The 22,918-nt window shown below is 38.6% G+C and overlaps 1 protein-coding gene across 3 annotated transcripts in view; it reads right to left on the reverse strand.

Annotated features, from left to right (window-relative positions):
• Positions 1–22,918, reverse strand: part of snx29 (sorting nexin 29) — a 350,232-nt gene that overhangs the window by 159,699 nt on the left and 167,615 nt on the right. For all 3 annotated transcript variants that reach the window (XM_061908913.1, XM_061908914.1, XM_061908915.1), the window contains exon 15: positions 16,187–16,293. In XM_061908913.1, coding sequence (XP_061764897.1) covers positions 16,187–16,293 — 107 coding nt within the window. The remainder of the gene's footprint in view (positions 1–16,186; positions 16,294–22,918) is intronic.

Genomic DNA, 22,918 nt, shown 5'->3' on the forward strand with positions numbered 1-22,918 from the left:
AATACGACGAGTTGAGTTTATACCAAAAAGTTATATTTTGGTTTCATCTGACCACATGACATTCTCCCAATCCTTCACTGTATCATCCATGAATCCATTTTGGTATAAACTCAACTCGTTGTGTTTGGAGGAAGAAGAATACTGACTTGCATCCCAAAAACACCATACCTACTGTGAAGCATGGGGGTGGAAACATCATGCTTTGGGGCTGTTTTTCTGCTAAGGGGACAGGACGATTGATCAGTGTTAAGGAAAGAATGAATGGGGCCATGTATCGTGAGATTTTGAGCCAAAACCTCCCTCCATTAGTGAGAGCTTTGAATGGTTGACAAAATACTTATTTTCCACCATAATTTACAAATAAATTCTTTAAAATTCCTACAATGTGAACTCCTGGATTTTTTTTTCATATTCTGTCTCTCACAGTTGAAGTGTACCTATGATGAAAATTGCAGACCTCTGTCATCATTTTAAGGGTGAGAACTTGCACAATCGGTGGCTGACTAAATACATTTTTGCCCCACTGTAGCTAGTACAAATAACGCAAACAGCCGCAGAGAGCAAACTTTGGACCCGCAAGGACTAGCGGGGTGAGACAGGTATAAGTAGGGGCGTGATTGGGATTGGCAGCAAGTGTGTGTCCCAATCATCAAACAGCTCATTACTCCACGAAACAGTAACGTAAACAGGGGAAAGAAGCACTAAATACACTTTTTAAAACAGGTAAGAACAACAAGCAAAAGAAGACAAGATCCGGTGCACAGGTCATGACAGTAGATCATAACAGTATGTCCTCCTTAAGAAAAGTAACTTTCCAATAACCTTTCAAAGCCATGTTTCATGATGATTTTGAAACCTTGAGTTTGCATCAGGTAATCCCCTAATCCATTCATTTGTTTTCACAATTCACCAGGGAATCTGAAAGTTCAAAATAAATTATTTTAAAGGGTGCTTTATATATACATACATATATATATATATATATATATATATATATATATATATATATATATATATATATATATATATATATATATATATATATATATATATATATATATATATACCAAAAAGTTATATTTTGGTTTCATCTGACCACATGACATTCTCCCAATCCTTCACTGTATCATCCATGTATCCATTTTGGTATAAACTCAACTCGTTGAGTTTATATATATATATATATATATATATATATATATATATATATATATATATATATCCATCCCCTGGCTTTTCATCATTTGGGAAAACAAACATTTGAAGTTGTATTATCAGGTTTAAAAAATAGTTCAAAGAACTATAGATAATATAGCTATGCCTGCTCAAGTGGAAAATTACATTTTGGAATTTATCAGGCCCAATTAGCTGTTCAATTTCTTACTTAGACATTCTCTTGAGAGAAGCAAGTGTTGAGCCAATACCCTTCCAATTACAAGTGGGCTATACTATTTCCTGAGCCATAGCATCACTTTGTGTCTATGGAAAATAAAGGCAGTTTTTTGGTCATTTTACATAAAGTTGCCCATGCACACATCCTTTTTCATAGGATAATGATTTGTTTAACATCCCACAATGTCCAGACCTGAATATCACTGTTTCCCAGCATTTCCTGAGAAAGCGTTCGTGTTAGTGTGTACTTGGATAAAGTGAATTTCAAAAGGTACTACTCCAAAAAAAAAAAATCATAAGACACATCCATCATCTCTGTATGTCCTCAAGTGGCTTTGAGTTTTCACTTTCTTCAATTCTTGTTTTCTTTTTGCACATTAAAACATCTGTTGTTCATGTTATTTTTACCTCACCCCATTGTACCTCAATTTATACAGGCGCCAATCCACTGGGATATGTTACATTGCTCTCCTACTCAGATTGCTTTTTAGAACCACTTAGATCACACATCCGTGCAGCCCAGACGGCCTGCATTCTGGTAAACGCAGGCATACACAAACACATCACCTGCACGACATATCACTTTCTATCTGTTAGAAAAGAGTAGAGGGCGTGAAGTTCCCATGATATTATGTGAGCTTATTATATTTGATTCCCCTAATGTAAAGAAAAAATGTATCCAGATCACCAGAGATATAAACATTTGTGTAGTTTGAAGTTTGAGTGCGACTTGTTTTGAGTGACTCTCTGCTGTTCTTGTGTGTTGGAGATCTTCCAATATTGGCAATTAAGGAGCATCAACACATTTCAATTAACTAAAAAATAACTTGATCAGATGTTGTAGCATATGAACCACTTAAGTGCAGTCACTTATTTTGTTTTCATGCATTCAGTATTTCAAATAATTTGTTTTCTTCTGCCAGTGGGTGCTCGTACGGGTGGTAAATCTGACGCTACTTTTCGGAGCATGCGTGGTTTTTGCTCGATGGTGAGAAAGAATTTGCCATCAATCCCACGTGGGTGCTCGGGCCCCGAAGCACCCACACCTATGTTTAGCTATGAAGTGCTGTTGGACATTCTCTGTGTGCTTTTCGTGCACTATTGTGCAATTGTGGTCATTTCAGCAATGTACCATCTTTTTTGGGCCAGAGGGCGCACCGTCGATAAACGGGTCTATTCAGGTCTTTTTCATGTACAATGGTTGGACGCGAACACATTTTCGGCACTTAAGCTGATCCCAAATACACATCAGCAGGTACCAATAGGTAACAAAAGTTGCGGTACAAAACACCAAATAATATCATCCTTTTTGTGTTTCCCTCTACAAAACACCAAGTAATATCATCCTTTTTGTGTTTCCCTCTTGTTTTCATGTGTTATCATATATATATATATATATATATATATATATATATATATATATATATATATATATATATATAGATAGATATATATATATATATATCTATCTATATATATATATATATATATATATATATGATAACATATATATATATAGATATATATATATATATATGATAACATATATATATATATATATACATATATATATATGTATATATATATATATAGCCTTTTGGTTTGGGATCCTTTGGGACTGTGTGACCTCTGCGGTGGTTTTTTGTGAAATTCTGGATCTGCCTCCCGGGAGCCTTTTGGCCATGGAGACCAGCTGCTGGGTCTCTGCCACACCAGAGTCAGTTTGGAGAGACTGGAGGAGATGCGGATGAAGAGACAGTGCTGAGGAGCTGGCACTGAGCGCCGGAACGGACACAGTGTCTTGGCTGAATGAGCTAGTATCGGACACCTCAGTCTTCTTGGACGTATCCTCGCTCATCCATGCAGACTGGACACTGGCCGAGAGTGGAGTCGGCTCTCTTGGTTGCTTTGTTGGGTCTGCTCCTGTCTCTGGCCATGCTCTCTCCACCCCAGCAGACGGCGTGGAACACCGCAGAGGCCACCACAGTGTATATTTTTAATTTACTTTTTATTCATAGCTGTATGTAGAAGTGGCAGGTTGCATCAGCTCCGCTACTTTAAAGGCCTACTGAAACCCACCATTATTGACCACGCAGTCTGATAGTTTATATATCAATGATGAAATCTTAACATTGCAACGCATGCCAATACGGCCGGTTTAGTTTACTAAATTACAATTTTAAATTTCCCGCAGGGTTTCCTGTTGAAAACGTCGCGGAATGATGACGCGTGTTTGTAACGTTATTGGTTGGAGGGGACATATTAGCCCAGCACCACTTACGGCTAAAAGTCGTCTCTTTTCATCGCGCAATTACACAGTATTTTGGACATCTGTGTTGCTGAATCTTTTGCAATTTGTTCAATTAATAATGGAGACGTCAAATAAGAATGCTGTTGGTGGAAAGCCGTGAATTGCAGCTGCCCTTAGCACCCAAACACAACCGGTGTTTCTTTGTTGTGAAGCTTTAACACAAAGCGGTCAAGGGAACATGTTTCTCTACGTCAACCAGCCAGTTTTTGGATGGGAAAATTGTGATATTCAGTCGGCTCTTACCGGAGACTTCAGCGGATTACGCGACCTTATCCTGCAGCTCAAAAAGGCAGCTGTGATCTTGGCTCCTCGGCTTCTCTCAGAGACAATGGTGTTCACCGCAGCCATCCGACTTTCAGGTATGACTTAAGAATCTCACTAAAATACTATTAGTACAATAAGCAGACAAGCGATTTTCCAGAATTATTCTAGTAAATGTGTCTAATTACATCTGAAACTCTCCCACTGCCGCCGCCTGGAGCCGTCGCCTTTTATTAAATGTTTTTATTTTTTATTTCTTTAGTGCTCCGCTCTAACTTTCCTCATCCACGAATCCTTATCCTCGCTCAAATTAATGGGGAAATTGTCGCTTTCTCTGTCCGAATTGCTCTTACTGCTGTTGGCTCACATTATAAACAATGTGAGGAGCCCTCACACCGGTGACGTCACGCTACTTCCAGTACAGGCAAAGCTTTTTTATTAGCGACCAAAAGTTACAAACTTTATCGTCGATGTTCCCTACTAAATCCTTTCAGCAAAAATATGGCAATATCGCGAAATGATCAAGTATGACACATAGAATGGACCTGCTATCCCCGTTTAAATAAGAAAGTCTCATTTCAGTAGGCCTTTAATGTCTTTCATGTCCTTTGATATTTCCCTCTTACACACATGTAAGAGGGATGTGTAGTATGGCTATAATTAGTTTTTTTCTATTGGCCTCAGTCTGGACCCCCTCTCCAGGGGTTTAGGCTTAGACCGATTTTTTTTATTTTATTTTATTTTAATCTTTTATTTTTTACTCCCATTTCCCCCCACTTGTTTACCTGTATCTCACCTTTTTTGTAAGGGGCGCTGGAAGTTGGCAGACCCGTCAGTGATCCTGTTCTGTCTCCCTGTAATGTTTGTCTGATCTTGAATGGGATTGTGCTGAAAATTTTAATTGCTCCTCGGGGATTAATAAAGTATGTCTGATTCTGATTCTGATTCTGATAATATGTGGAGTATTTTCAGAGGAAAATGTGATACGCCAAACGGGGTATTGTCAGAGGAAAATGCGATACGCCAAACCCAACAATGCGGAGGAGCCAAAGTCCACAATATCAGAGCAACCTGAGCTCTCATAACACAGACTGTTCGTCTGTAGTAATTGTTCATATATGTTCATACTTTTCCTGTTCATAATTTTCAGTAGGCCAACATTTCTAAATACTGAATTTGGGATTTAATTTGGTTTTCAGTTAAACTCATCACAATTAAAATAAATTAACACTTGAAATTGATCAGTCCGTTTGTAATGAACACAATACACAAGTTTCCTTTTTTGAATGATATTACTGAAATAAATAAATTTTTTGGTTATATTCTAATTTATTGAGCAGCCCCTGTAGTTATGGGAGGCGAGACACATAAGACCTGTCGTAGCCTGCAAAGTGAAGGAAAATGAAATTTAAAGAGCCTACATGGCGAGCATGCATGCTTGATTTAGTTTTGTGCCTTCTAAAACCACAGAATTTAAGAACACTTTGGCCCCAGTTGCCAAAAACTTGTGCCTTAAAGACCTGTGTCGTCTATCTACTTTGTCATATCTATCTATGGCTGTTGGATGCGCTGTTGTACTGTGTGGATATTATTGTTTTTCCTGATTTATTATTACTTGCTAATTTCCACTTCTTAGCTGATACTCTCTGCTGTAACATTCATATTAAACTTCTGTCGAAATGTACGAAACATTAACAAACTAGCAAATGTATTATCACGCAAAGGAAATAAAACATAAATAAATGGGGTTACGTCAATGACGTCAATATCATCTGAACTTATCATTCGGAATTTTTCCATTTAGCCACGTCTCATTTATTCTTCTCCAAGTCAATCATTTGAGATTTATTTCCATCATCTGCAAGTCTAGACTCTACTCTTACACAGAGTTCAAGAAGAGGTTAAGGATGGAAAGACAATGGCCGCCATAAAATGCTTGCCCAAATGGAATGTTTACTACAGCTAAATACTTGAGTTTGTCTCCTCTAATGGTTTGGTTTGAGGCACCCAGAGAACTGGCTCAAATATTACAGAGTCATAGGGTACATAAATGACATCAAACAAAGCCTACTCATAAATACGGCTGTGCTTCCCTAATAAATTGAGGTAAACACAGTCCAGTAAAGTAGGTAGCACTGTATTTTTGCCTCATCCTTCACTTTAAAGGGGAACTGCACTTTTTGGGGACTTTTGCCTATTGTTCACTATCATTATGAGAGACAAGAAGACAGATGTATTTTTTAAATGCATTCTAACTCGTGGCCTTGTGGTTAGAGAGTGTCCGCCCTGAGACTGGAAGTTCGTGAGTGTAAACCCTGGCCGAGTCATACCAAAAACTATAAAAATAGGACCCATTGCCTCCCTGCTTGGCACTCAGCATCAAGGCTTGGAATTAAATGGGTTATACTTGTATAGCGCTTTTCTACCTTCAAGGTACTCAAAGCGCTTTGACACTATTTCCACATTCACCCATTCACACACACATTCACACACTGATGGCGGGAGTTGCCATGCAAGGCCCTAACCACGACCCATCAGGAGCAAGGGTGGAGTGTCTTGCTCAAGGACGAAACGGACATGACAAGGTTAGTAGAAGGTGGAGATTGAACCAGGAACCCTCAAGTTGCTTGCACGGCCACTCTCCCAACGACACCACCCCGTCCCCGAATTGGAGGTTAAATCTCCAAAAGGATTCTGAGTGTGGCCATCGCTGCTGCTCACTGCTCCCCTCACCTCCTAGGGGTTAAATATTGGTATGGGTCAAATGCAGAGGATAAATCCACCACACCTAGTGTGTGTGTGACGATCGTTGGGACTTTAACTTTAAATTAATCCATTAATCAATCAAAGTTTACTTATATAGCCTTTAATCCCCCTTGTTTACCTGTATGTCATCTTTTTTGTAAGGGGCGCTGGAAGCCGGCAGACCCGTCAGCGATCCTGTTCTGTCTCCCTGTAATGTTCGTCTGATCTTGAATGGGATTGTGCTGAAAATTGTAATTTTCCTGAAGGAACTCTCCTGACGGAATAAATAAAGTACTATCTATCTATCTATCTATCTAATCATAAATATACGCCACAACGACATCCTTGACTCAGATCTCACATTAGGGCAAAAAAAAACTTAACCCAATGGGAACATTGTGAAACCCTGGAAAGGACCGCAGATGTGGGGATCGCCCCTTGAGTGACCAGTGCAATGGATACTGAGTGGAAAAGGTTAATAATGTGAGAGTCCAGTCTATAGTGGTGCCAGCAGGGGATCCTCTTGCATGTAGACAAGTAGAGGCGCTAAAACCTCACCGACTGATGCATAAGAGATCCACCCCAGTTACCGACTTCATAATGTGTTTCACATTATGAAGTCGGGAAAACATAAATAAAAGTCAGCTCAGATTGGTGTCAATGGGAGGTCCTCTATTCTGGCCATAAAACCCTCTAAATAACCATTCATAAACCGCCAACAATACTCAATTTACATTTTGTGACCGGAATATGAACCAACTTTAGTGATATTGTTATTAAAAGCAGTAACACAGACTAACTATTTTTAACGGCGCCGTGATCACAGGCCCCAAGTGGAGAAGTTCAAGTACCTAGGAGTGGGGGAAGAATGGATCGTGAGGTCGACAGGCGGCTCGGTGCGGCGTCTTCAGTAATGCGGACGTTGTACCGATCCGTTGTGGTGAAGAAGGAGCTGAGCCTTAAGGCAAAGCTCTCTATTTACCGGTCGATCTACGTTCCCATCCTCACCTATGGTCATGAGCTTTGGGTCATGACCGAAAAGATAAGATCACGGGTACAAGCGGCCGAAATTAGTTTCCTCCGCCGTGTGGCAGGGCTCTCCCTTAGAGATAGGGTAAAAAGCTCTGCTATCCGGGAGGAACTCAAAGTAAAGCCGCTGCTCCTCCACATCGAGAGGAGCCAGATGAGGTGGTTCGGGCATCTGGTCAGATGCCACCCGAAGGTCTCAATCAGGAGGTGTTTAGGGCATGTCCAACCGGTAGGAGGCCACGGGGAAGACCATGGACATGTTGGGAACACTATGTCTCCCGGCTGGCTTGGGGACGCCTCGGGATCCCCCGGGAGGAGCTGGACGAAGTGGCTGGGGAGAGGGAAGTCTGGGCTTCCCTGCTTAGGCTGCTGCCCCCGCGACCCGACCTCAAATAAGTGGAAAAAGATGGATGGATGGATGGTGATCACAGGGCCCGAATTAGCTTGTGTGGCTATATTGACATCATGAGATGGTTAGTTGCTGTCTCGCCTCGGAACTCGTGAAAGTTTATTTTAGATTATAAATAATTCATCGCACCTTAAAGATAAAAGGATGACATCGCATGTATTTACTAGTTAGAATGCATAAAAAAAAAAGGAAAAATGTGTAACTCGTTTTACATAAGGATTGTGAATGATGGGCAAAATTCCCCAAAAAAGTGCAGTTCCCCTTTAAGCTGGAGTTAAGAATGCGTGAAGAATGCTCTACCGACCTGATAAGACCGGATAAGTCCGAAAGAGAGAGAAATGATACAGGTATTATCTGTTCACAGATGGTATCTGGTGGTTGTTTGAGCACACAGCAGCTTGTCCTGAATAGTCCCACTCCTTAATGTTTCAGTCAGACGCAAGATTCTCACAGGAAAGAGGAAAAATACAGTGTTACCTACACTAAGTAGCTCGTTCTAGCAGGCGTCAGTAGGAAACAACAAGCTTGAAAAGGGCATTTTCAAAAGTCGGTCACATGTTCCACAAGATTGCTGGCTCATGTTCAAAAAATATTGACAGGTACTGCTGAAAATCCCATCATCGGTAAATGATCTACTTAGGAATAAAGGAAAGCAGTTGGAAGACTTCCCAATCTTCAAAATATATATTTCTTATATTAGGTCTATAGACAAAAACGTAATTCATATGAGAGTATTACTACTTGGCAGCCAACTTTTTGTTACTAAGCCTGGTGAGAGACAAGTTGTGATTGGTGGCCAAGCAAGTATACTAATACAGGCATACAGTAAGAGCAGCCTTTTAGGAAAAAAAAAGAAAAAAATTTACAAAATAAAGAGGAACATTTTTACCTCGTAAGCCCCGAAAGAAAATTTTGAAAATCAAGACTACATTTTTTGCGATAGAGTGCATGTGTGCACTGTATTTCACCTTTGGATTTCTTCACATCAACCAACATTTTGGACACTTACCCGTCCTATGTAATGTACCACAGAATGTTTATTTCATCAGATAATTTACTAACATTATTATAATTTAAATTGTAATGTAGAATTTCAACAACATGCATGCAAAAGACTCAGAAAACGTGTTTTGTTTGACAACTCTACCCTATATCCACGCACCCTTGGGTGATATGGTTCCAATGTTGTGACCTCTATTTACATCCATCACATGAAAAATATCCCTCCTTGTTGGTTACTAATAAATGCTCTAGAACAGTGGTTCTCAAATGGGGGTACACGTACCCCTGGGGGTACTTGAAGGTATGCCAAGGGGTACGTGAGATTTTTAAAAAATATTCCAAAAATAGCAACAATTCAAAAATCCTTTATAAATATATTTATTGAATAATACTTCAACAAAATATGAATGTAAGTTCATAAACTGTGAAAAGAAATGCAACAATGCAATATTCAGTGTTGACAGCAAGATTTTTTGTGGACATGTTCCATAAATATTGATGTTAAAGATTTCTTTTTTAGTGAAGAAATGTTTAGAATTAAGTTCATGAATCCAGATGGATCTCTATTACAATCCCCAAAGAGGGCACTTTAAGTTGATGATTACTTCTATGTCGAAATCTTTATTTATAATTGAATCACTTGTTTATTTTTCAACAAGTTTTTAGTTATTTTTCTATCTTTTTTTTCCAAATAGTTCAAGAAAGACCACTACAAATGAGCAATATTTTGTACTGTTATATAATTTTATATATCAGAAATAGATGACATAGTGCTGTACTTTACTTCTTTATCTCTTTTTTTCAACCAAAAATGCTTTGCTCTAATTAGGGGGTACTTGAATTGAAAAAATGTTCACAGGGGGTACATCACTGAAAAAAGGTTGAGAACCACTGCTATAGAACTACAACTGGCTCGCAACTAACAGTGTTCGGATTGTAATCATCCAAATATTATTAGCAGCAAAGTAGAAAGCTGTCAAGATTGTGGCTCGTAGAGTGAACGCAGGTGACAAGGCGTAAACTAGCTAGATGATGCTATCTACGCTTGTTTTGGCGCCCCCGATCATTTTCCTGTCCTGCAAATCGCTGCAGCGTTTAAGCAAGATAAAACAGCGAATAACTGCGGCAGAGGCCGGCGTCCAACAGATATTGTTTGGATCATATGTTTTTGATAATTTTGTGGGTTTACATACGGTAATTAACCCTCAGAACTGTTATTGTTAGAAGGTTTTCACCTTGACACATTTCCGGAGTTGTGTGTTGTTGCGCTGAGAAGAAAACAAATAGCTCCATCTTTTGACACTCCTCATTCGACTCATGTCCTTACACACAGTATTTCCTAAAAAAAACCCGCAAAGGTGATATTTTGACACGAAAAATAATGTTTAAAAACGCGGCTGTGTGTATATATATTGTGACAAAACTCTTAAAATTTAAATATGAAAATACCAACACTATAATTCCTATGCGATTCTGTCGATCTCAATAGAGCTGGCATGTCATTGGGCAATCTCACAGTAATTGTAATTACCCTTGCAAATGGTAACATTATACCCAATAAACTAGTTTGAATAAATACACTGCTAACTATATTACTCCAGTGCTTCCACCCACAAGTAATGGATTCATTGAAACCCTCAACAAATGAGCTACCGTATTTCCTTGAATTGCCACCGGGGCGCTAAGTAATTTAAAACCTCTTCTCACACCTGCGCTTACCAAAGGCATGCAGTAAAAGTAAGCATGCGCTATTAATTTTAAAACCTCTTCTCACTCCTGCGCTTACCAAAGGCATGCAGTAAAAATTTGAGTGTGATGTAAAGATACCATCATGAAAAGCACATTTAATTAAAAAAAACGTATTATGGTTATTATTTTCAGCACCGCAGGCTTGGAATCACCTACAATCGAATATTCAACTTAAAACCTTTGTTACATTAAATGAGTTTAAAGCTTCTGTGAAAGGATTGCAGTCTACCTTGTCTGTATGCACGTGTCATATGAGCAAGAGTTAATGTTTTTAAATGTGATGTTTTATGTGTTGTTTACTGTTTTTAATGTAACCTTGCTGCTGCCCTCTTGGCCAAGTCTCCTTTGGAAAAGAGATCTTTGATCTCAATGGAATTTTACCTGGTTAAATAAAGGCTAAATAAAAAATAAATGAAAAATGGTCTTACCTTTACTTATAAATTAAATCCATGCCAGCTCCTTCTTGAGCAAAAGCATCGATAACTTGTTTATAGAAGTATTCCTTATCTTTCTTCAGTTTTAAAAGTCTCTCTGTCTCGATGGAGATCTTCCTTTATTACCTCGTGCCATGATGGAAAATCCTGCTATCAGACTGCTGCTATCAGTTAGCTCGGGTGCGGGCGACAGAATCATCCTCGGTCAACTCCCCCTCCCGTTCTGCTCCGTGGGTGATCTCTTTATCCCACCGCTGCCAACATGAAGTGTTAGTTATTGTATAAATAATACACTGGGTATTTAGGACTGGAACATGCTTTATTTCAGCCCGGTTGTTTACATAGCCAGCATAGGAGTGTTACATCCTAAAAGGTCCGTCGAGCACCCACAATAAAGGTCACTCATTTCACTTCTTCTGCAGCCGGATAGTCACAAGAAGGATCACTAGCGCCCTCTACCACCAGGCGGGAGTCATTTAATGACTCATATTTAACAGACGCAGCTACGGTATTGTGACGGTCTCAAGCCGTTGTCTTGCGGGTTCCCAGGACCACCAAGAAAGGACATGGCTTGAGCAGTTTGACTCTGTTTATTTTTAAATAAAACCTCAGTCCAGGTCGCTCTTTCGCTCCTCCTTTCCGCTCACTCGCCGCCATCTTGGGGAGGGCTACAGCTAGCATGCCCTGCCTGTCTGTCGGACCGTCGGCTCCACAGGTATATTAATAAAACATAGCTGCTTACTGTTCTTTTTAGCATACCGGTATTCAATAGCTTGGACCTTAAATCCTACTGAATAGCTCTTAATCTTCTTCCCTTTATGCGATTTCAAATTATTAAATGTAAAATCAGCCTCCTCCATTTTGAAAATTATGACAGGAGAAGTGTCACGCGTGACGTCACGAGTTTGACCCGGAGGTAATACTAAGCATACGCAAATTATTTTGCAAAGCGAGTTTGACCCGGCAGTAATTCAATGCAGGCGCATACAATATGCCCGGCGGCAATTCAAGGAAATACGGTATACGGATTATGCTTGTTTGAAAATAACTGTATTATGACTAAATTTGAGCAACAGAGTAAAAGAGTGAAGCTTAATGTCAAAGCAAAACACATTCTGTAAATTGCTATCTTGTAAAAAGCATGCATTGTGAAGTCACTAGCATACATACTTTTTTCAGCACCAAATTCTCAAATTTTATCTTCACTGACATGTCACCAAAGTGAGAACCCCCCCTTACATTTCAGCAACCATTTCTTATATCTTTTGAAGAGACAATATTTTTTACGTCAATCAATCAATCAAAGTTTATTTGTATAGCACCTTATAACATAACAACCATCCCATCCATTTTTCGCTTATTCCCTTTGGGTTCGCGGGGGGCGCTGGTGCCTATCTCAGCTACAATCGGGTGGAAAGCGGGGTACACCCCAAGTCGCCACCTCATCGCAGGGCCAACACAGATAGACAGACAACATTCCCACTCACATTCACACACTAGGGCCAATTTAGTGTTGGCAATCAACCTATCCCCAGGTGCATGTCTTTGGAAGTGGGAGGAAGCCGGAGTACCCGAAGGGAACCCACGCATTCACGGGGAGAACATGCAAACTCCACACAGAAAGATCCCGAGCCGGGGATTGAACCCAGGACTGCAGGACCTTCGTATTGTGAGGCAGACGCACTAACCCCTCTCCCACCGTGAAGCCCTATAACATAATGGTGCACAAAGTGTTTTACAGGACAAATATGTTAAAAGCAAGTAAAAACATATGAAAACAGTTTAAAAAAAAAACTTCACATCCAAAAATACGGCAATTGTTTGTTAAAAGTATATTTAAACAAGTATGTTTTTATTTGAGATTCATGAGGCCTGGATATACTATAAGTTGGAATAGTCAGTGTACATCTTGGAAAGTCAGTAAAGATTTACTGTTATTTGAAATGTATTCAACATACAGTCAATATTGTGTAAATACCGAACAAAGTGAGTACACCTCACAGTGAGCATGTACAAATGGTGTCCAAACGGTCAATATTTAGTGTGAGCACCATTGTTATCTCGAACTGAACCTGAAATCCTCTTGGGCATGGAATTCACCAGAGCTAATTGAGTTCAGGTCTGGAGACATACTTGGCCACCTTCACTTTCAGCCTTGTCAGCAAGGCACTTGTCCTCTCGGGAGATTTGTTTGGACTCCTTATTTTGTTGGAAAATGGCCATGTAGCCCAGTTCCAGGAAATAATGCTCTTCACAGTACATACAGTACTGAGCCCCGGACCATGACACTACAACTACCATGCTTGACTTCAGGAGAGACATTCATCTTGGTACTTGTCTGTTCCCAGATACCGGCGGTCCTAGGGTTACAAACGAGTTCTGTTCTTATACTGTGATGTAAGTCGGACCTTATAACTAAATTACCACCTAAGCCACACACTGCGCACAGAACACATTAAAACAGTATATAACATACACACAAGTAATAAAATCATTAAATTCAAGAATTAACAGGCCTACACCAGGCTCTATCTTACAATAGTAAAAACATCCTGAATCCAGGCGGTGATCTGAGTCACCCCCAAAAAGTAATTACTTGTTCTTTAACCATATCTGACATTTCGGAAAGTTAAATCAAAACGTGCGCATAAAATTTCGAGCTATCTGTAGCGGAACGAAAGAAACCTCTTGAAAGTGAACCCTCCTGTCAGTCATCCACTGTCTTTGTCTCTGTGGGGCCGCTAGCACGCACGCACACACACACACACACACACAAACACACACACACACACACACACACACAAACACGCAAACACTCACACACACACTTGTCGAAGTTGGGGGGTGAGTAGGAATGGCGTACCGGGGCCCAAAAGACTTGATGTGCGCCAGTGTTGTCCCGATACCACTATTTTAGTACCCATACCAAAATTATTTTGATACGTTTTGGTACATTTCTAAATAAAGGGAACCAAAAAAATTGCATTATTGCCCTTATTTTAACAAAAAAATATTACGGTACATTAAACATATGTATCATATTGCAAGTTTGTCCTTAAAAAAAAAAGTGAATGTACAAGACAACTTGTCTTTTATTAGTAAGTAAGCAAACAGAGACTCATAATTTAGCTGCTGACGTATGCAGTAACATATTGTGTCATTTTCCATTCTATTATTTAGTCAACATTATTAAGGACATGTGGTAGAAAATTAAATATTAATCTACTTGTTCATTTAATGTTAATATATGCTTACTTTCTCTTTTAATATGTTCTATCTACACTTTTGTTAAAATGTAATAATCTCTTATTCTTTGTTGTTTGATACTTTACATTAGTTTTGGACGATACCACAAATTGTGGTATCAATCCCATACCAAGTCATTACAGGATCATACATTGGTCATATTCAAAGTCCTCATGTGTCCAGAGACATATTTCCTAAGTATATAAATGTTATATAAATAAAACTGAAAAAAAAGAAGACGTTATGATGCCAAAAAATATCGATATAATTATACTAATATCGACTAGATACACTCCTGTGCTTTGGTATCGTTACAGTGAATGTTAGGTGTAGATCCACCAATGGTGTTGGTTTACATTTTGATGCCGGTGAGCTACGGTGTGTAGTGAAACATGTTTAGCTATTCCTCGCCCTGCAGGGATGATACTTGTAAGAAACATATTTTATTTGTCGCCAAGAAGGCGAGGATTAGTGATTTAGAAGTAGCTAAAACACTGCCGACTGGCGGGCTTGTACTTTTCAGAGGCGGTATATTACCAAATAAAATTAATTAATATTGCGGTACTATGCTAATACCGGTATATCGTACAACCCTAGTGTGGGCTATCAAGTTTGCACGTTTTAAACTAATGTTTCTTAACCATAGGGCAGGGGCCCATTGTTGGTCCGCAAGCGCCACCCCAGAGGTCCGCCAAAAAATATTTGTTTCTCAGTTGTGGTCCGTATGGGCTGCAGTGATACTCAGTTGTAATATACTTTCCCACCACTTCTGGCAGTAATGAGGATACCAAACAAAGGAAGAGAAGACTGGCGCTAAAGTCATAGAGAAGTGCAAAAATAACGATTATAGTGGTGAAGCTGTATTTTCATTTGCACTTTAATCTTATTGACGGTTTAGTTAAGAAACATATGTATTAATAATTCAGTTAATTTATTCTGCAACCACAACAACGGTGTATGTCAATTTATTATCCGTCAGTTACTTATAAGCCCATTCTTATTAAGTATTTTTGTTTAGTACTTAATTTTCTAATTAGCCTGACCCAAGCCTAAGGTTTAAATATACTTAAGATTAACACGTTGTTTCATATCATTTGACTAAGTTATAAACTGTGGATTTCGATTTAATTTGTATTAAATGCAATTAAAATCAAGAGTATGACTACTAATTCTGTGTTATTTCTGTAGTTGAAAAGTTTGGCCCCGAGGTCAAAACGGAAAAGAATCCCTGTTTTAAACCACAGAGACCTTTAGTAGATCAGACCCAATGCGTAACTCGTTCTTAAACCGTGTTTACCGACAAATTGTTTTTTTTTCCTGACTAATGGAGTGTGTTTGTAACGCAAAAGTTGGAAAACCAAAGACCAACTGTGTTTATTTACAAAATAAGTGTTGAATGTTTAGTAATTTACTGTGGACAATAAATCTATGCAACTATACAATCTACATACTGGTTACTCTAATCTCAATGCTTGTTGAATCTATATCGTAGTACCTCTTGCTATACTGTAATACAATTGGCTGACATTTGAGGGGTGTACTCAATATTGTGAGACACCCGCTCTACCTTGTGCTGCAGCATAATGTATAACGAAGGAATGCACTCACCTCTATGAGCTTACGTTCATAGCAGGCTGCCAATTCCTCAATGTCACCCATGCACTTACTCTGAGGGACAAGTGTGTGTTCCTCACTCAACTGCACTACTGACAGAACTGCGAGAGAGAGAGACAGAAAGAGAGAGAGAAAACGGTGCATTAAAAAAAGATGCACAAATATGATGACATGCCACATATTTAAAGGAAACAGAGCATAAACACCGGTGCTACTGTGCTGTGATGCCTGCAGTGGCTTAAAATTTTCTGTGATTTAAGATGCACAGAGGGATCAGGTCTGTGTAATTCCCTTAAGTACCAGCCTCTCAAAGGCCTCAGATCCCAATTAAATGGAAAATGAGTTATACTTGTATAGCGCTTTTCTACCTTCAAGGTACTCAAAGTGCTTTGACACTATTTCCACATTCACCCATTCACCCACACATTCCCACACTGATGGTGGGAGCTGCCATGCAAGGCCCTAACCACGACCTATCAGGAGCAAGAGTGAAGTGTCTTGCTCCAGGACACAAAGGACGTGACGAGGTCGGTAGAAGGTGAGGATTGAACCAGGAACCCTCCGGTTGCTGGCACGGCCACTCTTCCAACTGCGCCACGCCACTATCACATACCAAACTCGATGAGTCTAACACAAGCCAGCACACATCCACTCAGAGATGTGTAAATCCTCTTTTTCATGTACGTACAATATGCAATGTAAGTCAGCAGTGCACTCACACACATATTTTTTCGCCCTCCTGTCATTTCTATTAAGATGATGGATGCCCCCTCAATCCCCACTGCCTCTTCTACGCAGACTTCCCTCAGACTGAGCTCATTGTTTCCGTGTAATACTTCAGCCCGCTTACAGGCTTAAGTCATCATGGCAGCGCCTAAAGCGTTGTTTCTAAGCTCATAAACATCAACTAATAGGGTTCCCCCCGCGAAGAAGAAGTAATGGGAGCTCCGTCTTCACAGAGGAAATGTGGGTTTGATTGGATTTTCAACACCACCGAAGAAAATTAACTTTTGGGTTTTGACAGGAACACGCCTTGCTGACACACGGAAAGACCAAAGGTTTGAAGGGAGTGACGGAAAGACATGCTCAAGGAGCAAAGAACATTAGAGGTTTAACATGTCCAAAGGCTCCATCAAGCTCCAATAAAAGTTTGGGAAAATCTTTAAAAAACTAGGGTGCTGAATTACATCAGATAAAGCCAACCAAAAGGGTACATGTGTATCTTTGGAAACGTCCAATGTTCTGGTACAGCTTTTCAAATGGATGATGTTAGATAGCAGCTGTAGTTAAAGACGGGGTAGTTTTCACATTTCAACCAACGGTACTAACTTCCAGCACACGGGAACCGATACCAGTACTTAACGGTACCAATTTTCGGCACTTGTGTGTTAATAAATAGCCTGACAACATTTTTTTTCTAATGTATATAATATTTGAAATCAATGCGGCGTCTGCAGTGATGCGGACCCTGTATTGATCTGCTGTGATGAAGAAGCAGCTGAGCCGGAAGGCAAAGCTCTCAATGTACCGTTCAATCTACGTTTCCATCTTCACCTGTGGTCAGGAGCTTTGGTTTATGACCGAAAGGGCAAGATCACAGGTACAAGCGACCAAAATGAGTTTTCTCATGTCCTTTATAAATAGGGTGAGAAGCTCTGTCATTCAGGAGGAGCTCAGAGTAAAGCCGCTTAGGTGGTTCGGGCATCTGGTCAGGATGCCCCCCGGACAACATACATATATACATATATATATATATATATATATATACATACACACATACATAAATATATATATATATATATATATATATATATATATATATATATATATATATATATATATATATATATATATATATATATATATATATATATATATATATATATATGTACATATATTAGGGGTGTGGGTAAAAATCGATTCGAGTACGAATCGAATACGTTGTGCGATTCAGAATCGATTCTCTTTTTTTTTTTTAAATCGTTTTTTTTTTTTTTTATCAATCTAACAAACCACTACACAGCAATACCATAAGAATGCAATCCAATTCCAAAACCAAACCTGACCCAGCAACACTCAGAACTGCAATAAACAGAGCAATTGAGAAGACACAAACAACACAGAACAAACCAAAAGTAGTGAAACAAAAATGAATATTGTCAACAACAGTATTAATATTAGTTATAATTTCAGCATAGCAGTGATTAAAAATCCCTCATTTACATTATCATTAGACATTTATAAAAAAAAATGTAAAAAAGAAGAAGTGTCACAGTGGCTTACACTTGCATCGCATCTCATAAGCTTGACAACACACTGTGTACAATGTTTTCACAAATATAAAATAAGTCATATTTTTGGTTTGTTTAATAGTTCAAACAAATTTACATTATTGCAATCAGTTGATAAAACATTATCCTTAATAATTATGAAAGTTTTTTTTTTTTAAATCTACTACTCTGCTAGCATGTCAGCAGACTGGGGTAGATCCTGCTGAAATCCTATGTATTGAATGAATACAGAATCATTTTGAATCGAAAAAATATCGTTTTTGAATCGAGAATCGCGTTGAATCGAAAAAATCAATATATTATCGAGTCGCGACCCCAAGAATCAATATTGAATCGAATCGTGGGACACCCAAATATTCGCAGCCCTTATATATATATATATATATATATATATATATATATATATATATATATATATATGTATATATATATATATATATATATATATATATATATATATAAATATATATATATATATATATAAATATATATATGATAAATGGGATGTACTTGTATAGCGCTTTTCTACCTTCAAGGTACTCAAAGCGCTTTGACACTACTTCTCCATTTACCCATTCACACACACATTCACACACTGATGGAGGGAGCTGCCATGCAAGGTGCTAAGCAGCACCTATCAGGAGCAAGGGTGGAGTGTCTTGCTCAAGGACACAACGCACGTGGCGAGGTTGGTACAAGGTGGGGATTGAACCAGGGACCCTCGGGTTGCGCACGGCCACTCTACCACTGCGCCACGCAGTATATATACATATATATACATATATGTACAAACCCCGTTTCCATATGAGTTGGGAAATTGTGTTAGATGTAAATATAAACGGAATACAATTATTTGAAAATTATTTTCAACCCATATTCAGTTGAATATGCTACAAAGACAACATATTTGATGTTCAAACTGATAAACTTTTTTTTTCAAATAATCATTAACTTTATAATTTGATGCCAGCAACATGTGAAAAAGAAGTTTGGAAAGGTGGCAATAAATACTGATATAGCTGAGGAATGCTCATCAAACACTTATTAGGAACATCCCACCGGTGTGCAGGCTAATTGGGAACAGGTGGGTGCCATGATTGGGTATAAAAACCGCTTCCCAAAAAAGCTCAGTCTTTCACAAGAAAGGATGGGGCGAGGTACACCCCTTTGTCCACAACTGCGTGAGCAAATAGTCTAAAAGTTTAAGAACAACGTTTCTCAAAGTGCAATTGCAAGAAATTTAGGGATTTCAACATCTACAGTCCATAATATCACCAAAAGGTTCAGAGAATCTGGAAAAATCACTCAACGTAAGCGGCATGGCCAGAAACTAATATTGAATGACCATGACCTTCGATCCCTCAGACGGCACTGTATCAAAACCCGACATCAATCTCTAAAGGATATCACCACATGGGCTCAGGAGCACTTCAGAAAACCACTGTCACTAAAAACAGTTCGTCGCTACATCTGTTAGTGCAAGTTAAAGCTCTACTATGCAAAGCGAAAGCCATTTATCAACAACATCCAGAAGTCCCGCCGACTTCTCTGGGCCCGAGATCATCTAAGATGGACTGATGCAAAGTGGAAAAGTGTTCTGTGGTCTGACGAGTCCAGATTTCAAATTGTTTTTGGAAATATTCCACATCGTGTCATTCGGATCAAAGGGGGAGCGAACCATCCAGAGTGTTATTGACACATATTTGAAAATCCAGCATTTGTGATGGTATGCGGGTGCATTAGTGCCCAAGGCATGGGTAAATTACACATCTGTGAAGGAACCATTAATGCTGAAAGGTACATACAGGTTTTGGAACAGCATATGCTGTGCCATCTAAGCACTGTCTTTTTCATGGACGCCCCTGCTTATTTCAGCAAGACAATGCCAAGCCAAATTCAGCACGTGCGGGTACTTTCCTGGCCCGCCTGCAGTCCAGACCTGTCTCCCATCAAAAATGTGTGGCGCATTATGAAGCGTAAAATACAACAGCGGAGACCCTGGACTGTTGAACGACTGAAGTTCTACATAAAACAAGAATGGGAAAGAATTCCACTTTCAAAGCTTCAACAATTAGTTTCCTCAGTTCCCAAACGTTTATTGAGTGTTGTTAAAAGAAAAGGTGATGTACCACAATGGTGAACATGCCCTTTCCCAACTACTTTGGCACGTGTTGCAGCCATGAAATTCTAAGTTAATTATTTGCAAAAAAAAAATAAAGTTTGAGTTTGAACATCAAATATCTTGTCTTTGTAGTGCATTCAATTGAATATGGGTTGAAAAGGATTTGCAAATCATTGTATTCCATTTATATTTACATCTAACACAATTTCCCAATTCATATGGACACGGTTGTAGATATACACATATATATATATACATATACATAATTACACACACATATATATATATACACATATATACATACACATACATAGATAGATAAATATGTACATATACATACACATACAAAGATAGATACATATGTACATATACATACACATACACATACACATACATATATATGTATGTGGGAAAGAATTCCACTTTCAAAGCTTCAACAATTAGTTTCCTCAGTTCCCAAACGTTTATTGAGTGTTGTTAAAAGAAAAGGTGATGTACCACAATGGTGAACATGCCCTTTCCCAACTACTTTGGCACGTGTTGCAGCCATGAAATTCTAAGTTAATTATTTACCAAAAAAAAATAAAGTTTGAGTTTGAACATCAAATATCTTGTCTTTGTAGTGCATTCAATTGAATATGGGTTGAAAAGGATTTGCAAATCATTGTATTCCGTTTATATTTACATCTAACACAATTTCCCAATTCATATGGACACGGTTGTAGATATATATATATATATATATATATATATATATATATATATATATATATATATATATATATATATACATATATATATATATATATTCACTTCTTGTAATGCTATTATGTGTACTTTTGACCCAGCAGATTTGGTCACATTTTCAGTAGACCCATATTAAATTCATAAAAGAACCATACTTCATGAATGTTTTTTTGGGACACACCAGTATGTGCTCCAATCATTCTATCACAAAAAAAATAAGAGTTGTACAAATTATTAGAAACTCAAGACAGCCATGAAATTATGTTTTTTACAAGTGTATGTAAACTTTTGACCACAACTGTATATATCAATCAATCAATCAATGTTTACTTATATAGCCCTAAATCACTAGTGTCTCAAAGGGCTGCACAAACCACCACGACATCCTCGGTAGGCCCACATAAGGGCAAGGAAAACTCACACCCAGTGGGACATCGGTGACAATAATGACCCAGTGGGACGTCGGTGACAATGATGACTATGAGAACCTTACAGAGAGGAAAGCAATGGATGTCGAGCGGGTCTAACATGATACTGTGAAAGTTCAATCCACAATGGATCCAACACAGTCGCGAGAGTCCAGTCCAAAGCGGATCCAACACAGCAGCATACATACATACATATATATGTGTATATATATATATATATATATATATATATATATATATATATATATATATATATATATATATATATATATATATATATATATATATATATAATATAATCATAATGGGGGACTTTAATATCCATATGAATACCCCATCGGACCCACCGTGCGTAGCGCTCCAGACTGTAATTGATAGCTGTGGTCTCACACAAATAATAAATGAACCCACGCATCGCAACGGTAATACAATAGACCTAGTGCTTGTCAGGGGTATCACCGTCTCCAAAGTTACGATACTCCCGTATACTAAAGTATTGTCCGATCATTACCTTATAAAATTCGAGGTTCAGACGCATGTTCGTCAAACTAATAATAATAATAATACATTAATACAGCCACAACGACAACTCTTGCTGACCTACTGCCCTCTGTAATGGCACCATTCCCAAAGTATGTGGGCTCTATTGATAACCTCACTAACAACTTTAACGACGCCCTGCGGGAAACCATTGATAACATAGCACCGCTAAAGTTAAAAAAGGCTCCAAAAAAGCGCACCCCGTGGTTTACAGAAGAAACTAGAGCTCAGAAATTATTATGTAGAAAGCTGGAACGCAAATGGCGCACGACTAAACTTGAGGTGCACCATCAAGCATGGAGTGATGGTTTAATAACTTATAAACGCATGCTTACCTTAGCTAAAGCTAAATATTACTCAAATCTCATCCACCGTAATAAAAACGATCCTAAATTTTTGTTTAGTACGGTAGCATCGCTAACCCAACAAGGGACCCCTTCCAGTAGCTCAACCCACTCAGCTGATGACTTTATGCAATTCTTTAGTAAGAAAATTGAAGTCATTAGAAAGGAGATTAAAGACAATGCGTCCCAGCTACAACGGGGTTCTATTAACACTGATACGATGGTATATACGGCGGATACTGCCCTCCAAAATA

Source organism: Nerophis ophidion, linkage group LG08 (assembly GCF_033978795.1).
Source record: "Nerophis ophidion isolate RoL-2023_Sa linkage group LG08, RoL_Noph_v1.0, whole genome shotgun sequence".
NCBI classification, from domain to species: Eukaryota; Metazoa; Chordata; class Actinopteri; order Syngnathiformes; family Syngnathidae; genus Nerophis; species Nerophis ophidion.